This window comes from Pelodiscus sinensis, chromosome 1 (genome assembly GCF_052426305.1).
Source record: "Pelodiscus sinensis isolate ZL-2025 chromosome 1, ASM5242630v1, whole genome shotgun sequence".
Classification (NCBI taxonomy): Eukaryota; Metazoa; Chordata; order Testudines; family Trionychidae; genus Pelodiscus; species Pelodiscus sinensis.
The window spans coordinates 27,399,854-27,423,259 of record NC_143052.1 but is presented as its reverse complement, the minus strand read 5'-3'; the positions used below and the strand labels follow the sequence as shown (position 1 = coordinate 27,423,259).

The 23,406-nt window shown below is 43.6% G+C and overlaps 2 protein-coding genes across 7 annotated transcripts in view; both read right to left on the bottom strand.

The window, feature by feature from the left end:
* Positions 1-10,244, bottom strand: part of RINT1 (RAD50 interactor 1) — a 31,758-nt gene extending 21,514 nt beyond the window's left edge. The window contains exons 1-6 of one of the 6 annotated variants that reach the window (XM_006137555.5): positions 9,993-10,244; positions 7,448-7,643; positions 6,962-7,203; positions 5,562-5,735; positions 5,338-5,487; positions 4,220-4,376 (exon numbers count right to left, since the gene is read on the bottom strand). In XM_006137555.5, coding sequence (XP_006137617.1) covers positions 4,220-4,376; positions 5,338-5,487; positions 5,562-5,735; positions 6,962-7,203; positions 7,448-7,624 — 900 coding nt within the window. In that variant the 5' untranslated portion in view covers positions 7,625-7,643; positions 9,993-10,244. Of the gene's footprint in view, positions 1-4,219; positions 4,377-5,337; positions 5,488-5,561; positions 5,736-6,961; positions 7,204-7,447; positions 7,644-8,951; positions 9,514-9,537; positions 9,682-9,712; positions 9,955-9,992 lie in introns of those variants that run through there. The other 5 variants (XM_006137552.5, XM_006137551.5, XM_006137554.5 and 2 more) reach the window with 5 other exon arrangements.
* Positions 10,245-11,857: 1,613 nt separating this feature from the next.
* PUS7 (pseudouridine synthase 7) overlaps positions 11,858-23,406 on the bottom strand; it is a 44,744-nt gene continuing 33,195 nt past the window's right edge. Inside the window, exons 12-17 of the mRNA XM_075912019.2 lie at positions 22,822-22,982; positions 21,827-21,953; positions 21,494-21,595; positions 21,259-21,388; positions 13,856-13,947; positions 11,858-12,850 (exon numbers count right to left, since the gene is read on the bottom strand). Coding sequence (XP_075768134.1) covers positions 12,714-12,850; positions 13,856-13,947; positions 21,259-21,388; positions 21,494-21,595; positions 21,827-21,953; positions 22,822-22,982 — 749 coding nt within the window. The 3' untranslated portion in view covers positions 11,858-12,713. The remainder of the gene's footprint in view (positions 12,851-13,855; positions 13,948-21,258; positions 21,389-21,493; positions 21,596-21,826; positions 21,954-22,821; positions 22,983-23,406) is intronic.

Here is a 23,406-nt window from a genome sequence, read left to right as displayed (position 1 = left end):
CTTTCAAGCCTTCTCCCAGCACCTCCTCCTCCAGCCACCAATGCCCTTCCCCTCTCCTCTCCCAGCATCACCCTGTCCCCCCTCCCACTGACACCTCCCCTCCTGCCCTTTTCCTCATTGTCTGCACTTGGCCCCCTGGCATTTGTGTCTCTCTCCTGCACGGTCCCTTGGTGCCTTCACCTCCCAAGCCCCTTCTCCTTCCACTCCTCCCCCTCCGCACAAGCCCACCGCCGCCACCTGCTCACCTCCGCCCAAGCCCATTCCCTACCTTCTGCCTTCCACATTGCGGGGCCGGAGGCCGCCAGAGCTAGTGTGGCTCCGCCACATGCCTCCGAAGACTTTTAAAATCCTGGGCCATGAGGTCACGACACGCCCGGGCATCCTCCCTGCCCACGTGCAACACCGCACATGGGTAGCAGCAGGCAGTGAGGAGGAGCCGCGCACGGCTGGGACGCTCTGGGGGCAGTGCGGGGTGGGAGGATGTGCGGGGGGCCGGCACAGGGGAACCCGCGCCCACGCCAGGCAGAGCCAGGGGAGAAACCTAGCTCCACATATCGGTGGAGCAGGGCCCCCGGCTCTGTAACTCGCCGGCACTTCCGGGTTCAGGGGCGTGGGGCCTGAATCGGCCTAAGGCCGGCCCTGCCGGCAGCCACCAGGCATGCTGAGGCCCGGTATTTTTTTCGCCGCGGCCCATAGTTTGGGAAACACTGAACTAGAGGACTCCAAATGAAATTAATGGGTAGCAGGTTTAAAACTAAATGAAATGAAGTTCTTCTTCACACAGCACACAGTCAACCTGTGGAACTCCTTGCCAGAGGAGGCTATGAAGGCTAGGACTATAACAGAGTTTAAAAAAGAGCTAGATAAATTCATGGAGGTTAGGTCCATAAAAGGCTATTAGCCAAGGGGTAAGGAATGGTGTCCCTGACCTCTGTTTATCAATGGCAGGAGACAAATTGCTTGATCATTGTCTTCGGTCCACCCCCTCTGGGGCACCTGGCACTGGCCACTGTCGGCAGACAGGAGACTGCACTAGATGGATCTTTGGTCTGACCCAGTATGGCCATTCTTAGGTTCTTATCCTGGAAAATGACCCTTCATTCTCAGAGGCCTTTTCTCGCTTACAGACAACCAACCACCTAGTGTCAAATTCTTTCCTGTAGCCTCGCAACACACCTCCATCATAATCATCCTGGAACCCATCCCTACAATCAGCCCCACTGCCAACTCTGCACACACATCTATACCAGCGATTTCATCACTGGACCCAATGACATCAGCCACCAAACCAAAGGCTCATCTAACTGCACATCCACTAATGTGATCTATACTATCAAATGTGAGCAATGCCCCACTGCCATGTATATTGGCCAAACTGGAAAATCACTATGGGAAAGAATTAACGGACACAAATCAGATATCTGAAAAGGCACCACAAAAACCTGTTGGAGAACACTTGAAGATCCATTAATGAGTGTCCAGGAAGATTAAAGTCACCGTTTTGTTTCAGACCAATTACACAAGCCAAATACACAGAGAAGGATTGGAACTTAACATAAGAATTAAACTTGTGAATGAAGTTAATGGTCTAAACAAGGATATTGGATGGCTCACACGTTATCTTCCACCTTTTAATAACTTAACCAACCAAACAACGGAGGTGCTAACAGTTCTTAACAGACTCCTGTAACTATTTTAACTATCGACATGTTTTGTCTGTCCTTAGGAGAACTGCTAGAGCGATTATTGTTTAAGTTTTATCTATTCACTGTCTCTTTCTTCTCCTCCACCCCCGCCTTCCCTTATTTATCCTTGGATCTGGACTCATACTCCAGTCACCTGAAGAAGTGGGTTTGCCTACAAAAGCCCTGATATCATCTTACATGTTTTGTTAAGTCTTTAAAGTGCTACTAGACTATTTGTTGTTGAAGTTTCTCCTGTTACAGTCTAACTGGGCTACCCCTCTGAAGCTTTTCATCCTTTTATATAGCAGCCTCACCTCCTGAAAACAGCTAGACTGGTGGCTCCTCCTAGATTCCAGTCACTGGAAACATCTTTTTAAAGCACTTCCAATGAAAAGCCTGTAGAAGTAATTAAAAAAAAGGAAGCAAGCTTGCAACTAGCCCTTTACAGACCACCAGTGAAATAGTTTAGGGACAGCTGCCAAAGTGAAATGTGTCTACAGCTTACCCATGCAACCACACAGACTAACCTTAAAATACTGTTACTACAAGCAATTTATATACATACTAAATATCAACTTTAGACTCTGGCACATTTGTATTGGAACAAAAAGGAAAAGGAAACATTCTTATAGAAATGCACCTGTATTTTAATCCCAGATCAAAGCCACCAAAACTGAGGGCAATTAATGTGCATATATATGTTTCCAAATGGGGGTGTGTGGAAATTATTCACCTACAATTTAACATAAGGTTTTGTGGGTTTTTAAATTTAAACAGAAAACTATTTATTGTCCACACCACTGTCAGTTATATTTTAAAATTAGAGACTTATACAGGGCTAGGCAAGATACGGCCTGAGAGCTACATCCAGCCTGCCAAGCCACTGGACCTGGCCCACAGACGCAGAGGGCAGCCCCAAGCAAGCTCTCTGCTTGCCTTGTCCCACCCACATACTGCTTGGAAAAGCGGCTGCTGAGCTATTTCTTTTTCACAGCGGTGAGCCCAGAGGGGAAGGAGAGGCTTCATGCATTGCCCTCATCCTCAGTACAATCCCATTAGCCTGTTTCTGGACAACTGGAGCTGCCTGTTTGAATAACAGGCAGCACACAAAGCACCATACCCTCTTCCCTTCTGGCTCCTAGTTATTCACACATGCAGATGGCCCCCTTCAGCCTTTGCAGGGGTGGGGCAGGCAGGTAGGCTGTCTGAGAAACATTCCAGGCCAGCAGCCCAGAGTCACCCAGGTAAGTCTCCCAGCCAGAAACTACCTCTGGCACCCCAGCTCCTCTCTTCCCCAATCCTCTGCCTCCACGCTAGCCCCTCTACTCCACATAAACCAAACCCTCTGCCCTCCTCCTGCACCCCAATCCCCTGCCCTAGGTCACAACCCAAACCCCTGCACCCCCTCCTGTACCCTAATCCCCTGCTCTAGGTCACAATCCCCTGCTGTCCTACACCACATCCCAAACCCCTGCACTCCAGGTCACAACCTCTGCCTGTTCTAGGTCACACCCAACCCCTGCAACCCAATCCAGTGCACCAGGTTACAACCTCCTCCTTCACTTAAACTCCCTCCTAGACCCCACACTCCCTCCTGCACCCCTATCCCTTAACCCAAGATCCCGTCTGCACTCAATCTCCATCTCAAACCCTGCACCTCCTCCATTAATATCCTTGAAGAGAGTGGCCCTGGACCAATTACCAAATTCTTGGAGTGCCACCTCCTCCCCCCCAATTAAAAATCATTGCCTATCCCAGGAATATAGGAAAATAATGAAAATGCTATCGCATGACCAAATTCATTCCCTTTTATACCTAACATTTAAGTGGCTAGAACTAATAAAATGGGGTTTCCATCCAAACCAAAGATAAATTAATCCATCCTTTTCAGGCTGTGGAGTCTACCCACAACTGCAACAGGATCTGCTTCAGTGCTCCCACCTTGCAAAGAGATTTGGCCATTGCAACACAGGAATATCCCATTGCCAGTGAATCTGTGCAGGGGTGCACTTTGTCAAGCAAAGGTAGAATGCGTGGAGGTTCTTTAAATGCTCTAGCACACAGGTGGCCAACACATTAAACAAAGACAGCTGAAACAGCGGTGAAAAAAATATGAAGAGACGCACGAGAATTGTTGAAAAAAGAGGGGGGGGGGGGAAGACACTGACTCTTTAAAAGCCACGGGTTAGGCTTTCTGGCCACATCAGGCTCCTGCAAGCTGCCACCATCTTGCCAACGCAATTTTGCCGCGCTGGATAGCTCCCCTGTACCCAGTGAGCACAGAGAGCCAGGGGCCGTTTGTAGGGGCACATGGGGTGGCTTCGCAAGCCACACTTTCAGGAGTGAAGAGCTGCATGTGGCTCATGAGCCACCCCTGCTCTACCACCTCCACCCACCCGCCCGCCCACAAGGTATAATTAGAGAGCAGTATCTGGGACACAACTTTAATTCATGTTTTATGTAAAAGAGGGTTGGTTGGTGTTTTTGGTTAATTGCTGTAATTACAAGTAAATCAAGAAATGCTTTCCCCATACCTTGCTTAAAACATTAGTTTGTCTATTCCCAGTGAAATGATACTTGAATCTTTTTTGAAGAGGGTTCAGCATGATTTGCATTGGAAGGATAATAGGTGGTGATGGAGGTAGAGAATACTTTTCTGGTAGTTGTTTTGGTTTGGTTAGTAATTCATCTCTAAGGGTTAAGCGTCAAAGGTAAATATTTTATTGACGGGATCGTTATAGAAGTACTGAATTATCTTAATATCACACATTAGGGACATCTAAGAAATGTGACATTCCATTTCTATAGTCTCTCTCACTCACACTCACAAATTCTCAAAATAGTGAGATCTATTTCTGTATCTAGAGTATTTCAACATTAAACCTGTGCTTACTATTACAGGTAGATTACAACTGATTTAAGAGAGCAGCAGTCAGGCAATCAGTTTGGTTTATGAAAAATCAGCTTTTTCAGGACTACCAAGATAGATGTGGGTTGTCCTATTCTTACACACACACACACACACACTCCATTACCATACTGAAACAGAGCAACAGAAACTAAGACGATCAGTAATGCCAACAAGAGCTTCTTAGTCTCAGAATTGTATGTGACCCAAACTGGCAAAGATCAAAACCTGATTTTACTATGTGAGGGTTGCTCAATAGCTTATGTGAAAATATTAGTGATCTCTGTCCAGTTCCAGGGAACAGGCAAATGTGCCATCACCATTTTCACCAATGTGGGTAATTTTGCCAGAGGGCCCAAGGACTGAATAGTATGAAGGCTTACTATTTTCCTCATTTCCCTGATGTGAGCCCACTACTACTGCCAAAGATAAAAATTAAATTAAATTAAATTAATGGAGATTGCCTATCTCCTAGAACTGGAAGAGACCTTGAAAGGTCATTGAGTCCAGTCCCCTGCCTTCACAGCAGGACCAAGTACCATCCTTGACAAATTTTTGCCCCAAATGGCCTCTGCAAGGATTGAACTCACAACCCTGGGTTTAGCAGGCCAATGCTCAAACTACTGAGCTATCCCTCCCCCCAAAAGATACACATTTCTTCTTTGGAGTGCACATCTCTTAAGTTTGTTCATTAAACTTACTGAAATTCCCTGTGAACCTAAGACAGCAATTCAAAAAGGATACGATGTTTGCAGTTTCAGAAGCTGAGAAAACAGACTCTCCAAATTACTGAATGTTTCTGGAGCATTAGCCGGTGCAGAAAGGCCAAAAACCTGAGTCTGGGGTGGCCCAACAAATGGCCAGTGAAGGTGAGTTAATATCTCCTCAAAATCACTGTAACAGAAAAGACACAAATATGAATCAACAGCACAATGTGAAGATGAAAAAATCTATGGTGCATTTCCTACCTTGACAGTTTGTCCTTAAGAATTTTATGCCAGAACTTGACAGTTGATCTCACAAAAGTAAGAAGATGAGAACAAGACGACTCCTGAAGCTTAATATCCAATTCTGCCATGGCTGCCAGAGTAGTAGCTGCCTCTGGCACATTGTTAGTCATGAGATACTGCTGAATATTATCACTATAAAATAAAGCAAAATCATAACTAGAATGCACTGAAGCAATTTTTTAGCAACAACGAGGATATTTCATAGTGTTTTACATGACTTACTCTATAATGAAGAGAAAACAAAAATCTGTTTTAGTTTTTAAATATTGATGTTAGATATAGTGTGATTGAACAGTTGTGTAGCCGAAGGAAATTTTATTGGTTACATGATGATTTGATAGTCCCCGGGGGCAGGGCTGGCATTAGAGGCAGCAGTATTGGGCGGCAGGCAGGAGCTTGTCCACGAGGGGAGCTGCCTACTGCCCCGTGCTGCTGCCTCTAATAGAGGCAGCAGTGTGGGGTGACATCAGCCCCATCCATAAGGGTCCGAGTTCCATGCGGAACGAGGCTAGTCCGGCAGTAGCCCCTGTCCGCAGGGGGTTCAAGCTCCCCATGGACAAAGGCTGCTGCCAGGCATGGGGGGAGGGGAAGGGGGAGGGGGAAGAGAGCGGCTCTGACTGGACAGAGCTGATTAATCATCTGTGAAGTTGTGCTGCCATGCATCTTAAAAGGGAACACTAGTTAACATCCCTATTTAATATAAAATATTTTCCAAAGCGGCTCTTGCGCAAGAGGGGTTTTTTGCGCAAGAAGGAGCAGTATATAGACTGCTCCTTCTTGCACAAAAGCCCCTTGTGCCAAAATGGCAGCTTAAATATGCAAATAAGGTGTGGTGATATTCACACCTCATTTGCATATGTTCTTTCACAAGACTGGCCAGTGTAGACACAGCCCAAGTGTTTTTAAGTCTATAGTGAAATTTTAAATAAAATGTTTTATTCTCAACAAGGTAAAAAAAAAATAAATAGATGTCAACTTACATTTTATTCTGCTCAAACACCCTTTCATTATTATTAGACTTTGTACTGTTATGTACTAAAAATAAATAGTGAAGATACAGAGTTTATATTCAATTGTGACAAACGCCGCATTTTCTACATTAGACAGTAAACTGTGACCCTTTCATTCCCATGTCCAAAATACATCACCAAATTTAGTTGCAAATGAAAGTAATGGCATTATCAATATGAGATCTGAATGTTCAGTCGGTAGCTGAATTAGCAAGAGTTATAACTGTCTGCATTTAAAAATACAGATTTATAACTCCAAAATTGTCTCAAATGTATTTAACACCACTTAAGCTCTAAACAAAATACAAGGCAACAAGATAGGCCAACCTGGCCTTCTAACTATTTTACCTTAACTCTTCTATTTGTGAAATCCATTTTAGATAAGCCAGGTGTCGTTCAACCTCTTCTATTTGACTAATCAGTACACCGAGATCCTTCATCCATGGCTGAGCTGTCAATAGGTGGCTATTAATTGAACCAAATAAAACAGTTTCTTCCTCCAGAAGCTGATTAAGAGACGTCTTAGAATCCTCTGCATTCTTTAAGGCCTTCTGAATTCTTTTGGGAACTTCTGATGAAACGGTAAGTACCTGTGTTTAGGAAGGAGCAATGCATCTGACACAGAAGTACTGAGACCTTTCTTTCAGTGATCAAACAAATGTGTCTTTCATAGATTTTCATGCATAACAAAGTGCAAGAGATAATCATAACATGACAGCTTAGCTGACATTGTGTGGCTAGTTATCAAAATGTGCTGATGTGACCAGATGTATGCAATTGATGGTACATTTTTATTGTTTTAAGGACTTGAGAAATAACTAATCTAATGCTTACCTGTTCCTCTAATTGCTTTTTATTTTCTGAAAGCTCCTCTATAAGTTTGCCAAGTTTCCGTAGGCAATTAAGGTCAGTTCCAACTTCTCTTTCAACAAATTCAGCTACATAATAAGGGATGTCACAGCTATCGGGGTCTCTAACGAATTGTTCCCTTCCAACATTAATGGCCGCCATGTTTTCATCACCTGCAGGACTGAGTTAAAGAGTCTACGGTTAGCCATCACCCACACAGCACTATTAACCACCATAAACCATCATACGTAATGGGCCAAACAAAATTTCATCTTAAAAATTTCAATTCAGTTCAAATCAATTAAAAATACCATCTTCCATTCAACTACACAAATGCTTAAAGATAGCCACATGCATAAGTCTTGGCAGAACCAGGGCTTAAGTTTACAAAATGATATTATTATACACACTACTAAGGACATTATACCATTATATCACTCAACAGAACTGAAACATTCCAACTATGCAGAGAAATCAGACAGCTTTCACTCAGAATACTGCATTTTTTTCCTAAAACCAAATTCAATGTTTTTACGTCTGTGCTAGATGGTATGTATAAAAATATTGGAATAGGTACAGATGACTTCCCTCACCCCTACAAGTAGTAAAAATGTTCCAGCACTTTTAACTGGTGGATATATCATTGCTAATAGAGGAGTGTCCTGGTAAACATCAGCTAGTTACCTGGTTTAATATTCACATCCCTACTTTTTATAGCACAAGTTTTATTTTCTTTCTTCTAACTATGAACATGCCTTAGACCGGCACTACTCAACTCTGGAAGCCCCAGGGGCCACAATTATACTCACAGCAAGTGCTGAGGGCCGCAACATTACTGTGGTAGCATACACATGCAAATATATATGCAAATATATGCCAATAGCTTATTTAAAACTGACAGACATGAATACAAAGATTAAGGCAAGACTACACAACACACAGGCACAATGTAAGTCAGTTCTGCTATTTATAAAATGCAGTATTTATCCGATTTCCACCCATATGAGAGCACTTTTAATGAACAATGACAGTCCAGGAATTTAACTACTAAAACGCATATCAACAGGAGACCATTATATAGAATACTTTTTTGTTTCGGCTCCCATCCATCGGCCCCAGGCCGCATGTTGAGTAGCCCTGTCTTGGACACTACTGTGAACCTAATGTCATGAAGAAAACTTTGCTGTTACCTAAAATCTATTTCACTACTACTAGCCTATATATAGTCTTAACTGAAAAACTCTGAAGACAAAGACTGAATATTTTGAAATATTGTTTTTCACTTACGATATTACAGCATGATCGCAGAAGGTAATTTCTATAAAGCCTTTATTACCATATGATAACATACTAAAAAGTATGTTATAACAAAATCATTTTACCAATCACTATTTCCACTCAAATTTTTCATTACTCTTAGGCATGCTCATTGCATGACTATTTTGAATGCTTATACATTTTTTAAAAATTGCAGATCTACACAGAGTACCTTTTACTGAAAGCAAAAGGTCACACGGCTTGTGGTGACTCTTAATTGCTGTAGAAATTCATTCCACCATCTTGGACCAAGCCCCAGACAGCACTGTGTTCTGGACTCTGGATTATGAGGCCCAGAGTAATTACATTCTCCTAGTGTTCAATGCATGATGTTGAGCTAAGCAGAACAGGCCCAGTTTCAAGGCAGGTCTGCACTACTGTACCAAACTGGCCGCCTCTACATCAATGCAGCAGCCCTAATGTAACGAGTCTGGCGAAGATGCTACACTGCCTGAGGACTAATTACTCCAGCTCAAGGAGAAGCGGGAGTTATACCAGAAGGAGAGTGCTGCCTGTCAACATAGAGCTGGCCCGGCTCTACACCTAGATGTAGACACTGCTTTAAAACAATGTAAACGTGTGTGGGGGGGGGCATTTTCACTTCACCCCACTCCTCCCAGCGACAGAACTAAAACTCCTCCCGCGCCGTGTAAACCCTCAGCAAGTCTTAATGACCCACTGCTCCAGAGAAGCGGGCGCACAATGACGATCCGCCACGCAGGGCGACTGGAGCAAACCCTCCTCCCCTCCGCTGACACTGGAGAGAGAGGCAGGGTAGCTGCTGCTCCTCCACCCCACCCGCTCTGACAGGGAGAAGAGAGCGTCTCGCCAACCACGGGGGCTCCTCAGCCTGCCGCGCTCCCTCTGGCCCCGCACGCTGTTCGCCCGCCCATGGTACCGAGTAGCGCCCCCGCATGCAGCCCTGCTCCCTACCAAGCCCCGCTGCCTGCCGGGAGCCAAGTCCCCCTCACCCGCTGACATCAGGCGCGAGCGCCGCTCTACCGGCTCGCCAGGGCACGGGCCCGATTTACTCACGCGCCACTGATCGCCTACGGGCCGGGCTGGGCTGGGCTGGGCTGGGCTAAGCTGCCCCGCCCCCTCTCCTCTCCAGTTCCGTCCCTGCCTATAGCCGCCTAAGGGCGGCCGGAAACCCTCGCGGAGTCCCGCGAGAAGTGGGCAGAGTCAGGGAGGAGGGGAAGCGGAAGGCTATTACTCTCGGAAGCCTCTGTCCAGCCCATCAAGATCACGTGCTGACAGCCCTGCCACTCAAGACGCATGCGCGGTGAGAAATCCGCTCGTGTCACTATGTCGTTGTCGCCATCTGTAGCGCGAGGACGCTCTGGATTTTACGGCGCGAGCTGAGCCGGTTGATGCCTCGCTTTGGGGACAGTGGGTCTGGGGGAGCCTGGCCCTAGGTCTCCGAGCCCCAGGCACAGGGAGGGAGCGGATCACGTCCTGTCTCGCGACGCTGCGAACTCGCGCCTGCGCGCCCTGCGGTTGGGTTGCCGGACTGCAGCCGTTATGTCAATGGAAAGTGGGGGCTGGGGGCATAGCGGGTTCTAGGCCTCTTTGCAGTTAACGGGAGGCTCATATAGAATCATAGAGCTGGAAGAGACCCAAGGCAGGACCAGCCCCAACTAGATCAACCCAGCCTGGGCTTTGTCAAGCCGAGACTTAAACACCTCTAGGGATGGAGACTCCACCACCTCCCTACTAACCCATTCCAGTACTTCACCATCTTCTACTGGAATAGTTTTTCCTAATATCCAACCTAGACCTCCCCCACTGTAACATGAGACCATTGCTCCTTGTTCTGCCATCAGTCACTACTGTGAACAGCCTCTCTCCATCCTCTTTGAAACCTCCCTTCAGGAAGTTGAAGGCTGCTATCAAATCCCCCATCTCTTCTGCAGACTAAACAGACCCAAATCCCTCAGTCTCTCCCTCATAGGTCATGCACTCCAGCCTCCTAATAGTTTTGGTCACCCTCCGCTGGCCCCTCTCCAATGTGTCCACATCCTTTCTACAGTGGGGGGCCCAGAACTGGACACAATACTCCAGTTGTGGCCTCACCAGAGCTGAATAAAGGGGAATAATCACTTCTGGATCTGCTGGCAATGCTCCTCCTAATGCACCCTAATATGCCATTAGCCCTCTTCACTACAAGGGCACACTGTTGACTCATATCCTGCTTCTCATCCACTGTAATCCCCAGGACCTTTTCTGCAGAACTACTACTTAGCGATTCGGTCCCCAGCCTGTAACAATGCCTGGGATTCTTCCGTCCCAAGTGCAGGACTCTACACATGTCCTCGCTGAACCTCATCAGATCTCTTTTGGCCCAATCCTCTAATCTGTTTAGGTCACTCTGGACCCTATCCCTTCCCCCCAGCGTATCTACCTCTCCCCCCAGCTTAGTGTCATCTGCAAACTATCCATCCTTTCATCCAGGTCATTAATAAAGATGTTGAACAAAACCTGTCCTAGAACAGATCCTTGGGGCACTCCGCTAGAAAACCAACCTGACATCGAGCCATTGATTACTACCCACTGGGCCAGACAGTCTAGCCAGCTTTCTATCCATCTTACAGTCCATTTATCCAATCCATATTCCCTTAACTTGCTAGCAAGAATATTGTGGAAGATCGTATCAAAGCCTTTGCTCTATTGTGACAGGGGCGTGTGTGCCTGTGCATGTGTGTGAGAGAGATCATTGTAACAGTGGAGCTATGCATCCAAGGATTGATTCAGTTGTTCTGGTTGGGTCTCATGCTTTGATCTGCTATATCCTGGTTTCTAATTATGACCATAGAGAGGTTGGGAGGTTATTTGAAGGTGAGAAAAAAAGGCTCATGAAAGATTTCTCTGATACCCATATGGGTTCAAGGTGGGAGGAGAAAGGCGGTAACTAGAGGTGTATGTGGTCAGAGGGGTTTTTATTTCTGTACTAAAGCAGGTTCTCTTACCGTATGGGGCTGGCAACACTGCATATTTTCCTAAAAGTGAGGTGCTAACATTTTCATATTGTTGGTATGCAAAATCTTATTCAGTTTTTTATAAAAATGACAGTGCAAAGTGTCATATTTAACAATTTATTAACACAAGAAGCACAAACAGGTTTCTTATTTGTTTGGTTTTAGAAATTATAAAGTAAAAATGTAACCTAACTGCTGTCAATTGTTTTAGAATGGCTTTTTAATCCTTTTATGCCAAGACACAGATTTGCTTTCCTTATCCATTGCCGGCAACGGACACACTAATCATGCTGGTGCAAAGGAGTTGATATGAACTCTCATCAGGGCTTTTTGGTTAACTTGTTTTCATTATCTGTTCTTTGATACAGGTAGTACTAGTGATGAGTGAAAATGCACACAAATATTTTCATAATAAAATTTACAGCTCAACTTATAAAAACAGATGTACATGTTTATATCACATAAAAGGCACAAAAAATTCTGCCAGTAGACTCCTTTACCACATCAGTGCTAAAGCTACTGGCCTTCTAAGGCTACATTAATGTACTCCTTTTTATAAATATTCATCAGTGCCATACTTATTCTAATTAGCATTCCTCATCTGTAATGTAAGCATACTTCAAGAAGTTTTATTCTGTGCTGAATTCATGAAAGCATGTTGAATAATCACTGTATTTTTGGAAAAACAAATACTGAAGATCTGGAATTGCTATTGTAAGCCCATTTATTTGTAAGATATGGTTGGTTGTGCTACAGCTCAAGCACCTTATTTACTTATCATAATGTTAAAAATCTAATATTTATATTATTTTTACAAACACCATTTTGGATATAATCACAAACTAATAAAAAAGTAAAATATAAATTTTTGCTACAAATCTTCAAATCAAAACTAGAGTTTGCACAGAACAAATAAATTTTCACATCTTAAAATCTTTACATTACTTTAGAGCATTTGTTCAGCGTAACCATGTAGTATTCAGCTGTGTCTGGTTTTTTATGCTTGTGTCCATTTTTAGAACTTCTCGAATTGCCATGGTAGCATAAGTGGATGGGGGAAGAGAGAATTCCATCTTCAAAGCCTTGAATTTACCTTCTATTACATAAGAAAGGAAAGAATAATTGGCACATATAGTATATCTCCTCTGGGCATTATTTAAATTGGGCTGAAGGGCATGTGCAATTTAAGAAATCCAAAAATTCATTTATCAACCACTGAAATGTTCTGTGAAATTCAATCAATGCTACAACTTTCACGTAAGTGGCAGATGTGTGATGCAGAGTTTGCCCACAATGGAAAAAGTAAAGTTTTATTATTTATGGTAGCTAATTTTATTTTAAAATTCTTCCTTTTAGTCATACAACAATTTGATATTTCAAGTCTATTTTCCTCTCCTTCCTACAACCCAGGACTGAAGTAGTAAGGCCTATATGTCATAGTTGGATGTGTACTTTATTCAAAAGTTTCTATAACAGAATCATGAGATGTTAAAGTTCTTAAACTTTTAAACTATACTAATTCTCCTAGAAACAAATATTACATTTAGTAATTCCAGTTTTAACAAATAATATTTGAGATACTCTTCCGCTATCATATTATCAATCCTATTGTAAGCATTTTCTCAGTTATAATTTTAGCCCCACCCACAGTTAGGTAAAACACTAATCCATGCACTTAAAGCACACAAGTCTCCCACTGAACTTCAATTAAGCACAAAAGAAATCCCAATAAAGTTGAAGGAGAATATTCACATGCTTGAAGTCAAGCACATGGTGAAGTGCTTTGCTGAATTCTGGCCTAAGTCTGTCCCTCTTGTGCTTAATGCTAAGCATATGCATTTAATTTTCTACACAGTATAATGTAGTTAGTATGATTTGCTGAGCAAATGCTTGTACTTTTGAGAATCAGGTGACTTATTTAGGAGACTAATTTTAAGCACATCCTTTTGAACATTATAGGTTGATGTTTTGTCAAATATAACCTATTTATGTTTACATTCAACGTGTGTGATATGTAGCAGTTACAACTTCAAAGCAGTAGTTAGGTCAAACTTTATACTTAACAGTGTATAAATACCTGCAGAAAAGTTGTTACTCTTACCTGTAGCAAGAATAGGTGGTGGTTTTCCTTCCAGCTTATCCAAATCAGTATTAAATAATGGAATTCTAGGATCATCATATGCAACCACCTCCCTTTATGAAACACAGGGCAAAGGTGTTTTTTTTATTTTGAAATATTCAGTGAGACTGCATTCACCTCTGAATTTACACCCATTATTGTAATAATATTTCTATACACTATATTGCAAGGTATTATTTGAAAACTAATAAAGCTCACTAATCAATAATACCATGATGAAATGTGTGTAGAAACATTACGGCTCCGTCTAGACGGGCATGATTTTGCAGAAATACTTTTAACGGAAAAGTTTTTCCATTAAAAGTATTTCCACAAAAGAGCATCTAGATTGGCACAGATGCTTTTGCACAAAAGCATCCATGCCTAGTATAGATGTGCTTTTGCTCAAGAAAGCTCCGATGGCCATTTTAGCCATCGGGCTTTTTTGTGCAAAAAATTAAGGTGCCTGTCTACACTGGCCCTCTTGTGCAAATATTGCGCAAGTATTCTTGCGCAAGAGGGCTTATCCCTGAGCAGGAGCATCAAATTATTTGCACAAGAAGCACTGAACTCTTACATTAGAACGTCAGTGCTCTTGCGCAAATTCAAGCGGCCAGTGTAGACAGCTGGCAAGTTTTTGCGCAAAAGCAAATGCTTTTGCGCAAAATCTTGCCAGTCTAGATGCACCCAATATGTACAGTTATAAATGTAAGATAAAATTTAGATCTGAAATATGTTTACCAAACAAGCCTGAGTGATCCAGTTTCTCAAAGACAAATGAGAAGATAACACCTTAAGGCTTAAGCCATTAGTCAAAATTGAGGGGCAATCATTTTTCAAGTGGATATACTTTAGCAAACGGGAAAGCAACAAACTGACCTGTATTTTAGCAAATACTAGTACAGAGCCTCTTTCACCATGGGTATGTCTAAACTACATGGCTCCGTTGACGGAGCCATGTAGATTTGTTTGTTCGGCAAAGGGAAATGAAGCCGCGATTTAAATAATCGCGGCTTCATTTAAATTTAAATGGCTGCCCCGCTCTGCCGATCAGCTGTTTGTCAGCAGATCAGGGCATTCTGGACGCTCCCCTGCCGACATTTAAGCCCTTTATCGACCTCCCCGGTAAACCTCATCCTACGAGGCATAACGGGGAGGTTGATAAAGGGCTTTCAGGTCGGCGCGGGAGCGTCCAGACTAGCTCGCTAAGCCAATAAACAGCTGATCAGCTGTTTGTCGGCTCAGCGCAGCAGCCATTTAAATTTAAATGAAGCCGCAATTATTTAAATCGCGGCTTCATTTCCTTTTGCCGATCAGCCTAATCTACATGGCTCCATCGATGGAGCCATGTAGTTTAGACACACCCCATGAGACTCTTTATCTCTATCCTCACAGCAGGAATGAACTTTAGCTAGAGATAACCCTCAGGAAAATACATTTCAAAGGTGGACTGGACTATAAAAGTGAGGGCCAAAAACACCCCAAGCTCTCTCTCCCTCTTTCACCTAAGACGATCAAAAAACCAGCCTTTTGACTTTCAGAGCAGTCCCTGGCCTGAGAATTTGGTCAGCAATGTTACAGGGACCATGAGGAAAGATTTCACCTTGAACCAACGTCTAGTTATTTAAGTTTTTGTTACTAAAAACACTTTATATTTCTCTTGTAATTGTTTCTAACTGTAATCCCTTACAGGCAGTCCCCGGGTTACGTACAAGATAGGGACTGTAGGTTTGTTCTTAAGTTGAATCTGTATGTAAGTCGGAACTGGCGTCCAGATTCAGACACTGCTGAAACTGACCGCCAGTTCTGACTTACATACAGAATGAACTTAAGAACCCCAGGAGTCCCCAAGTCAGCTGCTGCTGAAACTGATCAGCAGCTGATTCCAGGAAGCCCGGGGCAGAGCAACTCTGCCTGGGGCTTCCTGTAGTCAGCGCTGGTCAGTTTCAGCAGAAGCTGACTTGGGGACGCCTGGGGCAGAGCAGCTGGGGTGCTGCTGGGTTGCTCCAGTAGCGCAGCTCCTGGGTGCTACTGGACCAACCTAGCAGCACCCCATCTGCTCTGCCCCAGGCGTCCTGATTCAGCCGCTGCTGAAACTGACCAGCAGCGGCTGAATCAGGACCTGGGGCAGAGCAGCTGGGGTGCTGCCGGGTTGGTCCAGTAGTGCCCAGAGCGGGCGCTGCAGGACCAATCGGCAGCGCCCCAGCTGCTCTGCCCCAGAGTCCAAAACAAAAGCCTGGTCTGCTGGGGGAGGAGGGGGGCACACTAGCTGCCCCCCCCCAGCAGACCAGGGACACGGGGAGCAGAGCCTCTGAGGCTTTGCTCTGGCAAAGCCTCAGAGGCGAGGGACCCCGCCGTGGCTGCGGCTTCAGTCCGGGAGCCTGTGGTCTGCTGGGGATGGTCCCCAGCAGACCACAGGCTCCCGGACTGAAGCCGCAGCCACGGGGGGGTCCCGCGCCTCTGAGGCTTTGCCAGAGCAAAGCCTCAGAGGCGCGGGGAACCGCCGCTGCTGCCGCTTCAATCTGGGTGCCTGTGGTCTGCTGGGGACCGTCCCCAGCAGACCACAAGCTCCCGGACTGAAGCCGCAGCCGCGGGGGGGTCCCGCGCCTCTGAGGCTTTGCCAGAGCAAAGCCTCAGAGGCGCGGGGAACCGCCGCTGCTGCCGCTTCAATCTGGGTGCCTGTGGTCTGCTGGGGACCGTCCCCAGCAGACCACAGGCTCCCGGACTGAAGCCGCAGCCGCGGGGGGTCCCGCGCCTCTGAGGCTTTGCCAGAGCAAAGCCTCAGAGGCGCGGGGAACCGCCGCTGCTGCTGCTTCAATCTGGGTGCCTGTGGTCTGCTGGGGACGGTCCCCAGCAGACCACAGGCACCCAGATTGAAGCGGCAGCAACGGCGGTTCCCCGCGCCTCTGAGGCTTTGCTCTGGCAAAGCCTCAGAAGCGCGGGAACCGCCCGGTGCCCCTGGTCTGCTGGAGACGGTCTCCAGCAGACCAGGGGCACCGGAGCAGCTTACCAACGGGGCTTTCTCGCCCGACTTCCGGGGCGAGAAAGCCCCGTTCGTAAGTGCGGATCCGACGTAAGTCGGATCCGCGTAAGTCGGGGACTGCCTGTATACTTATACTCACTTAAAACTTCCTCTTCTTAGTTAAACAAATGTTTTATTCTGTAAATCAAAACTAATCCAGTGTTCTATTTAAACTGAATTGTACGGATAATGCCATTTTTCAAGTAGTAATTGCATAAGGATCCCCTTAGAAGGGCAAAAGAGTTAAAATATCTGAACTGTTCAGGAAAGAGCTGGGCCAGTACAGGACAGCAATTCAGGGGGAAAATATGGGACTGGCAGTGTGTTGGGGTCACCCTGAGAGTAATAACTGTTATGAGGCTGGAGTGCGTTGCAGCTATGCAAAAACTCTCAGGGTATGACCAGCATGCTATTTGTGAGGGGCTCAGATTGAGAGCTACATCAGTAAAGCATTGACACACACCTCGGGTTGCAAGGCAAAGATGACAGTTCCTCTAGTCTAGTTTGGACCCCAGAATGTCATATTCAACAACTATGTGTTTTTTGTATCTAGATTAAAAAGGAGCTACCATATGAGAGAAGACCTGTTCTGTAACTGGTATTCTTAGAGATGTGTTGCTCATGTCCGTTCCACTCACCACATGCACCGGTGCCAAAACTTTTCCCCTTAACAGTATCCGTAGGGATTGGCTCTGGCACCCCTTGAGTGGTGACTGTATGGTGCAGTATAAGGAGTGTCACCCCCCCCACACACACACACACACAGCTCCTTCGTGCCAGAAACTCCGACAATGTGAAAGTAAGGCAATACATGGAATGAACACGAGCAACACATCTGGAAGAACGTTGGTTATATAACAGGTAACTGTCTTTTGTTCAAGTGCTTGCTCATGCCCATTCCACGTTAGGTGACTCCCAAACAGTACCAACAGTGGAAGGCAGGAGTTCATGGATATGTTGCCTCTAGCACAGCTCTGTCAAACCCATCATCTTATCTGGCTTGCTGAGAGACAGTGTAGTTAGCTGTGAACACGTGGACTGAAAACCACACTGCAGCTCCAGGGTCAGAACATGAGCCAGGAATGCTGCTGAAGACTCCTGAGCTCTTACCAAGTGTGCTCTCACAATTGGTGACAATGGGACACATGCCAGCTCATAACAAAGATCCAAACAGAAATTCTTTGCAAGGACATTGGGGGGCCCTTCATTCTGTCCGCAGTCACAACAAAGATCTAGTTCGATTTCCAGAAGCGCTTGGTGCACTCCATGTAAACCACAAGGACCTGACTGACATCTAGCGTATGCAGCCTACTCTTCTCACCATTGGCACGTGGCTTGGGATAAAACACTATGAGGAAAATGCCCTGGTTAACATGAAAAGACAATACCACTGATGCTCATCTAGACAATGCCACTGTTACAAAGAAGGTGAATTCTCATGATAACTGAGCAAGGGAACAAAAGCCCAATGGTTTGAAGGATGGTTCTGAGAGTCTGAAGAGGACCAGACTGAGGTCCCACTGAGGGTTGGGATTCTTTGCTGGGGGTGAAGAGAAGAACCTTTTAAAGCCTTTCATGAACTAGGCTAACATGCAAAAATGCGGAATCGGGGTGGGCGTGGAAAATAAGGAGATGACTGCTAGATGAATCCTAATCAAAGTAAAGACCAAGTACTGATTTTTCAGGAAAAGCAAGCATTCCAACATGAACTGGAAAGATGAGCACATTGGGGAGATGATATGCTCAGACATCAAGAGGGAAAATCTAGTTCACTTTGCCAGGTAAGTCACTCTAAAGGAAGGCTGTTGCACTTCCTTGGAGTAAGCTTGCTCCTTCGGGTTCAACCATGAAGTTTTCATGCCATGAGGTGGAGGGATGTGAGGTTGGTATGCAGACGGCAACTGTGGTTCTGCAACAGACAGTCTAGGTGCTTAAGGAACTACTGCTAGATCCAGCAGCATCCTGAACCAATGCTGGCACAGCCACGCCATGGACCAATCAAGAGCACTCAATCTCGATTTTTGATAGGACTCTACTGGCAAATGTGATGGGCAGGAATTTGTACTTCAGGTTCCTCCGACAGGGAACAAGAATACAATTGCCAACACCCCACGGGGAGCAAAAACTAAAGACATATCTTGTTCTGCCATGTACAAACAGGTCCACTTGGGGCGGGCAGAGCCGGTCTTCACCAAGATTGAGGCCTGATGCCTCACATGATGCCTTTTAACAGCACCTGTAAGCTTTGGCCCTCTTTGGAAAGGGCTCTGTCTCTGTTGACTACACTGCCAGTGGAACCACTTATTTTGCTACCCTGAGACACTCAGGCCCAAAATCTTGAGAGCAGTGCTTGAGTCCTTGTGGCTGTGCAAATTATTGTGTTTTTTTTGCAAATAGAGTTTAGCCATCGAAGGGGAGGTCCTGGATGGACTGTTGTACCTCAGCTGACAAGCCTGAGAACTACTGCCAGGCCACCCTTCTCATAGAAACATGACATTTGTCACAGATATAAGACTCCTCTGAGCACTATAAACAGCTGACGTGGGGAGCTGTCAATAATCAACATAGGCGTTTTACAGAGGTCGCAGTTCCTAAACCCCAGGGACTGGAGCATGCCCCATCCCAAGGCTAAGGCCTGTCTGGGACACTAACTCTAATCTACAAGACATTAACAGAACTAATGATCAATAGTTATTGAACTATTTATAGCAGAAAGTTCACAATGAATGTATCTGGAGAAAGAAGCTTTCCCAGAGCAAAGAAACATTCCAGCACTAACTGGTGATAAGAAGAGACTGAGTAGGCAGGGGGCAGCAGTGCCATATGCATGCCACTTGAGGGGGCACCAGAGCCAGTCCCCTACGGACACTGCTTAAAGAAAAACTTTCACCACAGGTGCATGTGGCAAGCACACATATCTGACTTGAAATGGACATGACCAAGCACTCAAAGAAGAAAGGAAGATTTTCTGATAAAACACAGGTAAGGGTTTATTCATAAAACCCACCACTGTTGAGCACAGTCAAAAGATTAGTGCAAAAACATATGTTAATTGGTGAAGTTTCTCTCCACATCACAGTTTTTGCTTTGTAGGCTGTGTCAAGACGTCTGATTATACAATAAACCTAGTTATTAATGGATGAGAAAGAACTTTGCCAATTATAAGAAAAACAGCCGTCTATATCAGTCAGAAGTTTTTTTTTAAAAGTATCCAAACTTCTTCATGGCTGAATTAAGTACATACTCTATTTTTCTCTCCAATCACATCATAGGGAGTCATCCAGCATATAATGGCTACACTGAAAAGCAGTTTTTTAATCACTGACCCTCCCAAACTCTGTATATGCATCTCATCCTCCTAGACAAGATCACGGCTGCCTTTGTTTTGTATAGTACCTAGCATAACAGAGCACTGATCCTGGTTCTGGGCAATAAGAATTTAATAGATAAATCATAGTTAATAATAATGTATTAACAACTAAAGTTTTCTCTTTTTTTTTTGTACATTTGCCAATCTATGAAAGAGACTGAGATTAACTTTTCCTCAAAACAAACTGCTAAAATTTAAAAAAAAAAAAAAAAAAGCCTTATACAGACACAAGTTTTTGGAGTTGCAAATATTAATCTACATGATTACCAATTATCTTGGGCAAGTCTAAAATAGTCACATTCCTGGTCAATCATTTTACTTTTCTCACATTCAGAACACTCTGTTTTAACTGTTTGACTGAAGATGCAAAAAAAAGTCACTTGCTAAAACATATCAGGACAAATCCTGCTCTTCTACCTTGCTGTGGGCATCCTTGTCTTGAAGTACATTGGGAAATGTCATATTTATGCAATTTGTAAGGGGATGCACATAACCCTCAGTGGACTAGAGCTGGGACAATCACTCAAAAGAAGAATCCACAATATCTCAAATACAGTGAAACCTTTGTTAACTGGAAAAGTTTGTTAACTGGTATTGCAGCCCTGCTGATTGACGACGTCAGCATACACCTCCTCCCCCCTCAGCCTGCCTCGAGCCTGCCTAATCTTTGCTTGAGTATCCAGTACATTCAATTAACCAGCAACTGGCATTCACCGTGAGTACCAGATAACAAAGCTTTCACTGTATTAGCATCAAATGGTCCACAGTAGATTAGAGCCAGGAGACCTATGAAGCAGTGGGGGTATGGCTTACTAGTCTTTGCACAGTGTGTGTGGTATAAAGATCCATATCCACCGCTATTGCCTACTAACTAGTATTGATCATGGCCTAGCTATACATACGACCAATGCTTGCTAGCACTTTTGCAGTTCTCCTGCATCTATTTTGGGGACATCCTATTTTTCCAAATACACTGCACAGTCATTTACTTACCAGCTGACATTCTGGGGTCGAATTATGATTTTTCTGTATGCTCCAGATAATGAATAATCTCGAATTTTATGTCTCATGTTGTTGATATCAAGGTTGTCAGCAGCTAACATTTCCTTGTAGGCATCACCGACTACAAGAAAAGGAAATATATTTAAAGACAATGAAATCAACTTAAAATTAAATAAATTAAAATCAGATTAAGTTTTAAGTGATTGTGCAAATTAAAAATACTTACTTTTATGTTTTGGATATATAACATCAAACCCAGGTAATGGCATCACTATATCATGGAGAGTATAATCGTCAACATCTGCTTCTTCAATATGAACAGCCGTTGCTACAATTCAAACAATTTTCTATTTAAAACATACAGGTATGTGACATTTTTCTAACTGTCACAGTCACCTATTGTTAACTGAATTTAAACGTATCGAATTACTGATGGATGAAGCAAACACTGTGTTGAGTCTTCATTTACTGACAGAATTTTCCTAAAGGAAAGTGCAAGAGTCTTAGAAAGTTTACAAAGATATTATGCACAGTGACTATGATTTGTAGTTTATTTTACCTCCTTTAAGTACGAGGTCTCCTGATATAGGTTTAAGTCCATATTCTTCTATTCTCTTGCTAACCATGTTATTCCATATATAACTCTGATAGCTATGAATATACATCAAACGATTATTCCTTGGGATCTGCAAGTGTAAAACATTTCAATAAATAATAAAGATATTTTTAGTTATTTTCCCCAATCAGCTGCGCTTAATGGATAAATGTCATTTTTTCAGTCACACAGTTAACACACTGATGTTTATGTTATATACTATATTTCTGGTCTTAATTTGAGAGGAATTTACTTAGAAAGAAGGCAAAAAAAGTATGCATTAGCCCCTCAATACAGAAAGCTCATATTTTCATTTTGTGCAATATTTTGCCAAGTATACTGCTGATGTAGGCATGAGTCCCATTTTCAACACTGAAAATCAGTACTTATTAATTTTGCATACATTTGAAGGTTTAAAAAACTGTTAGGATCATTCACTCTGACGTCCTGCCTAACACAAACCATGCAACTTCACTAGAAATTCCTCAAGCCCAGTAACCCATGGTTGCAGTAAAACTATTTTAGGAAAATATCCTTTAAAAAAAATCAAGACTTCAAAGTTATGGCAAATCTATCATATCCCTTACAACTTGTTCCAATGGCTAATTGCTCTCACAGTTAATTTGATTTGATTCTCTAAAGGCACAAAGAAAATCTGATCTTAACTCTTACACACAAGTAAGAGATAGCTATATAATTCAGATAAGTAAACTAGCATCCAACTAGAATTCTGTTCTCCCATTAATGTACATTAATAGGAAACTTACACATTATTAATTACGCATTAGTTTAAGTCTAGATCCCTTACTAGACACTGTGACAGTACTTCAAGGGAACACAAAAGAAAGAAATAGATGAATTTAAAGGGTTTATACGTAGTCTATTTAAAATGTAATGTAACACCACAAAAATAAAACACATGCACACACACAAAAACCTCCCAATCTTTTTACACTCACTATGCCAAATGCAGAGACTACATTCTTCAATCCATACTTTGAAAGTCCACGTAGAAGTTGTCCTTCCACACATCTTTTTACAGGCAGTTTTTTGAGGGCTGCAGCTGGATCTTTAGTCTTTGCCCACTCTTCTCTGCATTTAACTAAATATCCTTTCTCAGCTGTAACCATAATTTAAGATTTACATTTTTAACTGCAAAACTTTTACAAAATTCAAGTTTAAAATATCAATGTTTTAGTGATCGTTATTAAAAAAGGAGCCACATTTTTTTAGATTCTCTACTAGAAGAGCTGACTAATTTGTTACCCTGTAGTTAAAATGCACTAGGAGTACATGACTCATGATGGCTTGTTTAAAGAAAATGTACATACATGTAATTATAAAGGGTTAAAATACATGTAAAAAATATCCCTGTTCAACAGTGTCACTGATACATAAATCTACATATACAATCTAATATTTACTTCCTGCTAATATACCAGACTATTTGTTGTTTAAGTTTATCCTGTACAGACTAATTTGGCTACCCCTCTGATGCTAATACAGGCAGTCCCCGGGTTACGTACAAGATAGGGACTATAGGT